The sequence below is a fragment of the Hippocampus comes genome, unplaced genomic scaffold (genome assembly GCF_001891065.2).
Source record: "Hippocampus comes isolate QL1 unplaced genomic scaffold, H_comes_QL1_v1.1 scaffold246, whole genome shotgun sequence".
In the NCBI taxonomy this organism is placed as follows: Eukaryota; Metazoa; Chordata; class Actinopteri; order Syngnathiformes; family Syngnathidae; genus Hippocampus; species Hippocampus comes.
Genome location: NW_017806220.1, coordinates 63,036 through 68,642, shown reverse-complemented (window position 1 = coordinate 68,642; position 5,607 = coordinate 63,036). Strand labels below are relative to the sequence as shown.

The 5,607-nt window shown below is 43.4% G+C and overlaps 1 protein-coding gene across 1 annotated transcript in view; it reads left to right on the top strand.

The window, feature by feature from the left end:
- Window positions 1–4,676: 4,676 nt before the first annotated feature.
- The window catches only part of ppp1r14bb (protein phosphatase 1, regulatory (inhibitor) subunit 14Bb), a 12,363-nt gene continuing 11,432 nt past the window's right edge, over window positions 4,677–5,607 (top strand). Inside the window, exon 1 of the mRNA XM_019856108.1 lies at window positions 4,677–5,252. Coding sequence (XP_019711667.1) covers window positions 5,052–5,252 — 201 coding nt within the window. The 5' untranslated portion in view covers window positions 4,677–5,051. The remainder of the gene's footprint in view (window positions 5,253–5,607) is intronic.

Here is a 5,607-nt window from a genome sequence, read left to right as displayed (position 1 = left end):
TCCTCCCTCTCTCTCTCCCTCGCTTGCCTCCTCCTCCTCCTCTTCTTCTTCTTTTTCTTCTCCTCCCAGCACGTTTTCTGTGGGGCTGAACAAAAAAAAAAAGAGAAGACAAGAAGAGGGACGGAGGAACAACGTTTGACTGAAGTGGAGGCAGTTGGCGGAGTTTTACGTTTACAAAAAAAAAATCCTTCCATGTGGCCCCTTCAAGTGTCACTCGAGTGCATGAAAAAGTACTTTCTTTTGATACGAGTTACGACAAGAAGAGCCAAACAGAGCTTGTTGCATTTTACAAGGCGTCATTAAAGTCCTTCGTGGGGCTTTCTGGAGAGTGCGGGGAACAAAATGTACATTCCGGAACCCAGATAGCGCACATGAGTAGACGAAGACATCATACATCTGTTAAGCAGCAGCTTCCCAAAATAAACTTAACTGTAATGGGCGTTGCGTACACGAGTACATCTTTACATCAAGTTGTGTGCGAAAAGTAAAGCAAGACTTTTGGAGGTCAAATTCCCCCTGTAAATACGGTTGATGCAGTAGGGATCGGAAATTCTGAGATTTGCTTCAAAGCACATGATGCGTGTTTGAAGAGAATTATTGAAAACCTGCAAAGCCTAGCGTTGTTACAGTTACATTTAATAATTATGTTTGTTTTTATTCAAAATAAAAGAGAACCTTTTTTAGACTTGCCGTCATTATTTTTCATTTCAAAAAGTGTTTGGCTTTTCAACTTAGTCCTGATGATACAATATAAACCAGTCTTTTCTGGATGAAACTAAACATATTGTAAATGGGCTAGTGTTTTTTTTTTTGTAATCAAAAATAAAAGCTGTTGGCAGTGTTGAAGCTAGATAACACTCTGTTGACAGCACAGAGTCTGCATCAAACATACACAAACTCAATATTGTGACTGTATTTTCAGCTTGAAAACACAAATCTCTCTGTTCAAGCGTGATACGGACATCTAAGTCATCAACACGCTGAAATATGTGACGCGACGCATTTGTGACGGCGCTCCCTAAAACAGGAATGTGAAATTAAGAACTCCCTCAATGTCTCACCATGTTCAAGCTGTAAAGACCAGTTTCACATTTTTACATGTTCAATAAGATATTTTGGAGTGTCTTGAGTGAGTACTACGGTGTTAAGAATCAGGTGTCCTCTTGTATTTTATTATGAATTAACTATTGAGTTTTGTGGCCTTTGCGAGAGAGAGGCACTCTGGCTTTGAAGAGAATTATTGAAAACCTGCAAAGCCTAGCGTTGTTACAGTTACATTTAATAATTATGTTTGTTTTTATTCAAAATAAAAGAGAACCTCTTTTAGACTTGCCGTCATTATTTTTCATTTCAAAAAGTGTTTGGCTTTTCAACTTAGTCCTGATGATACAATATAAACCAGTCTTTTCTGGATGAAACTAAACATATTGTAAATGGGCTAGTGTTTTTTTTTTTTGTAATCAAAAATAAAAGCTGTTGGCAGTGTTGAAGCTAGATAACACTCTGTTGACAGCACAGAGTCTGCATCAAACATACACAAACTCAATATTGTGACTGTATTTTCAGCTTGAAAACACAAATCTCTCTGTTCAAGCGTGATACGGACATCTAAGTCATCAACACGCTGAAATATGTGACGCGACGCATTTGTGACGGCGCTCCCTAAAACAGGAATGTGAAATTAAGAACTCCCTCAATGTCTCACCATGTTCAAGCTGTAAAGACCAGTTTCACATTTTTACATGTTCAATAAGATATTTTGGAGTGTCTTGAGTGAGTACTACGGTGTTAAGAATCAGGTGTCCTCTTGTATTTTATTATGAATTAACTATTGAGTTTTGTGGCCTTTGCGAGAGAGAGGCACTCTGGCTGAGAAGTATGTGCTGTTTATTCAAGTCTTGTCAATTCATTCTCACTGCTTCAACCTGGAGAGGGTGAACTGCAACTGCCTTTTTTTTCACTTTTAAACTCCAACTTGACAGCCAGATAGCGGACCGCGGTTTTTCTGCCCACACGGCCGCTTTAGAGTGCCACATTGTCAGCTGTGAATGCTCGCACGCCACGGAAAATGGAGAGAACAACTTGAATGATTCACCATTTTGAAGCCTCGGTTTATGTACTCCTTACACTTCTCTCCTGTGGTATGGCAACCTTAGAAGACATTTATTTTCACTTTACAGGGACTTTAAATGCTGCTGGGTCAAACAGGTACGTGTCCTCCTTCAATACTCTTGGGACAAAAAAAAAACTACACTGAGACACAAGCAATCTAAATCCTGCTGCCAGGCAACATTACAACATGAAGCTCACGTTAAACACTCACAGGCTAGATAGATTTTTTTTGGCCACCATCGCCCCCTTCTCTGACTCCCCAACTACACCCGGCATGGAATGTCTGCTATGCCGCAGCATGCCGACTTTGCTGAGTTTTTTTTTTTTTTTTTTTTTTTTTGTATTCTTTGTCACGACAAGGAAGACTGGACGCGTCACAAACATACGGCATACGGCATTTGCGATGAAGAGCCCAAAATCAGCATGGACATTTGCATCCTCTCGACAGCAGAGTACCACATGCATAAGCAGGGATATTGTGCTGTTGCCGTGGCATACACACACACACGCACTCACAATTATTTTGTGTTGAAGTGCAAGCACCTGTGCTCTCAATAGACTGCAGGTCCAACCCATTCTGTTTCTTCTGCGTTTTTTTTTCTCTTTTGACCTCTCTCTGTCTCTCCCCCTCCATCATCTCGCTGATAAGTGGGAAGGAAGGTGTGAATACCGTATGTACATGATCAATTAAATTGACAGCATACGAACAGAATGAAATTGGAGTCATTTTAGTGTGATCAATGCCACAAAAGGAGCACAGCTTTCACTATTTGAAAGTCACCCAAAGTGTAATTTTAAAAATGAACCAGGACTGGCTCGAGCCCGAGAGACCTTCACCCACTTCTCTCTATTTATGCCTTGGAGTCCAGCGACAGGCGGATTTTTCCTCCCAACGGGGCCAAGGAGGAGCCACAAAGACACATTGTGTGGAGACACAGACGTATTCAGTCTTTGCACCCCCCCCCCACACACACACACACACACACACAACACGCACGCTTTGAAACTAAAAACTGCTAGTAATTGAGCTCACACTGCCATCTAGCGGTATTTACCGACAATGCACTCAGCACGCATCCCCTATTGGTGTGATGAGGTTCGACAGGGACTGAGTCGCCCGTACAGTGCACACGTCTCAAATTTGAGTTCGCAAATCAAAGCATGAAAATAAGTCAACCGAACAGCGTCTTATATCCCACAAAAGTCGGGTCACTTTGCTTTTTGTCTTTAATTCAAACAGAAAATCATCGATTCTGCAAAGTAATTCTCGAAACAATGTAAAGCCTCGGGTCAAGCATGGATTGTGAAAGTAGAAAAAGGTGAATTAAGGATCATTAGTGTACTCAACATTTGAATGACTTCTTTTCATCTGGTAAAAGGCCTCCATTGCTCGACGGCGCCGTCTTGTGGTAGAAAGACTCCTAACGCAACGCCTCAGTTTTCAATATTCCTGTTTGGCCCAATCAAATATGCAAAACGTCAACAAGAGGAATCTAAAAGAGATGCGCAAGATTATTCTTTGACTTTACAACTCAACAAATGGCCGATTTTAGTACAAGTGAGATGACTGCAGCAGATGTGGCTTGTTTAAAAATAGCTTTGTACGTCGATTTTATCCCTCCCCCAATGTAAGTACAAGTTTGTGCTCGCCCAACCGTAAGTTTCAGACATACTCGATGAATAATTGACGTCTACTACGGCAACTTCACCGACTAAACGTGGAGAGGCAATTATTTTTTTTGTACGGCAAAACAGTATTAGCATACCGCACAGGTCAAGTCATTGGGTACACCTTTGAATTCCAAGTACAGGAGCTGTATCAAAACAATTCTGCCTTGATCATTTGTGGTTTTGTTTGACATTCCACCTTTAATGCGAAAGTATTTTTCCGTAACACCTCAAAGTTGGAACTGAAGAAGCCTTTCGGATTAAAGGTGAAACGTCTTCAATAACCAGAAAGAATCCGGTTGCCTTGATTCAATTTTTTTTTTTGTTTGTTTTACATTACCATGACTTGGGTGGCGGAAATTCTACACTGGAAAAAGTAATGACTTTTTAATGCATTGGCTGTCGTTAGATTATGCAGATATACTTACTGCTTTGACACTAGGACTGACAACAGAGCTCTCGGTTTAGGCATCACCAAGGAAGTGCTTGTGCGGCAGCGAAACCCTCGGGGCACGTGAGCGCTGTGCATTGTGGGTAAATGTGTCTCGCACGACGATTCACACTGGTGATAAGTAAGTGTAAACTGTCTTAGATTACGAAATTCCAAGTAAGCTTTTTTTTTCCGCAGTGGAGGGTGGATGATTACGCGAATGTTGATTTGTGTCTGAAATCTAGTGTGGGTAAAAAAGGGGTCCACGATGCATACGAGTGGGTGTGGACTGACTTAGAAAGGAGGAGACAAAAAGTCCACATTTATAGTTGATTCCTTTTTCTGTCTGGGCTACGTCAGTTTCGCTCTTGTTCATCCGGAGAACGAAAACACACACACGCACACGCACACACACACACATCTCCAGGGGACGCGTGGAGAGGAAAGAAAGAGAGAGAGAGAGAGAGAGAGAGAGAGAGAGAGAGAGAGAGAGAGAGAGAGAGAGAGAGAGAGAAACAGAGCAACGGGGACGTTGGCTTTCTCTTTGTACTGGATGAAGAAGAGTTGACTGCCTTCCTTTTTATGTAAGCTGAGTTTGTATGCTGTAAATAGGCCAATAAGCCGGTTACTCCTTTGTACGTGGGAGCGTTTCTTCTGCAGCTCGGACAACAAAGGCAGCTCCTCATTTCAGCAGGATATTACATCTCGCTTAGAAGGACAATAATCGAGCGTCGATCGCCTCGTGTTTGTCCACCCCCCCAAACCCCCCTCTTTTTGCACCTCCGGCCCGGGGGGTTGCATCGGATCTCTCTCGTCAACCCCTCCGCCGAACCGAGCGAGCATGGCGGCCGTCACGAGCCCGGAGACGAGCCCTCAGCCCCGGGTGTATTTCCAGACGCCGGCCGGCACCACGGAGGAGCCCGAGACCCCCGTTCGCAAGCAGGGACGCGTCACCGTCAAATACGACCGCAAGGAACTGAGGAAAAGACTCAACTTGGAGGAGTGGATCATCGACCAGCTAACGGACCTCTACGACTGCGAGGTACAGTCACGGCATTGTAAAACACCCGCCGATCGAACCGATCGATCGGGCAGTCCTGCTAAGTAACACACAGTAGGCCCTTTTTTGTCACCGATCATGTGGCCTGTTTCGCCTTTATAGAGTCAGGGTCGTGTGCATGAGGGGATTGTAGAAACGACTAACCAAGGGGAATGAATGAAACACAATCAACACATGTATCAGCGCGTGCAACTCCAGGTTGGCTATTCATAGCTCACGTCGCCTTTATAGGCAAGCCCCAAGAAGGGGAGGCTGCTCTGCCATCTCATTGGCTGAGAGATCTTTAAAGCACACCTGTGCAATATCCATCCAAGCACTGCAAATATGATCTTTGCAA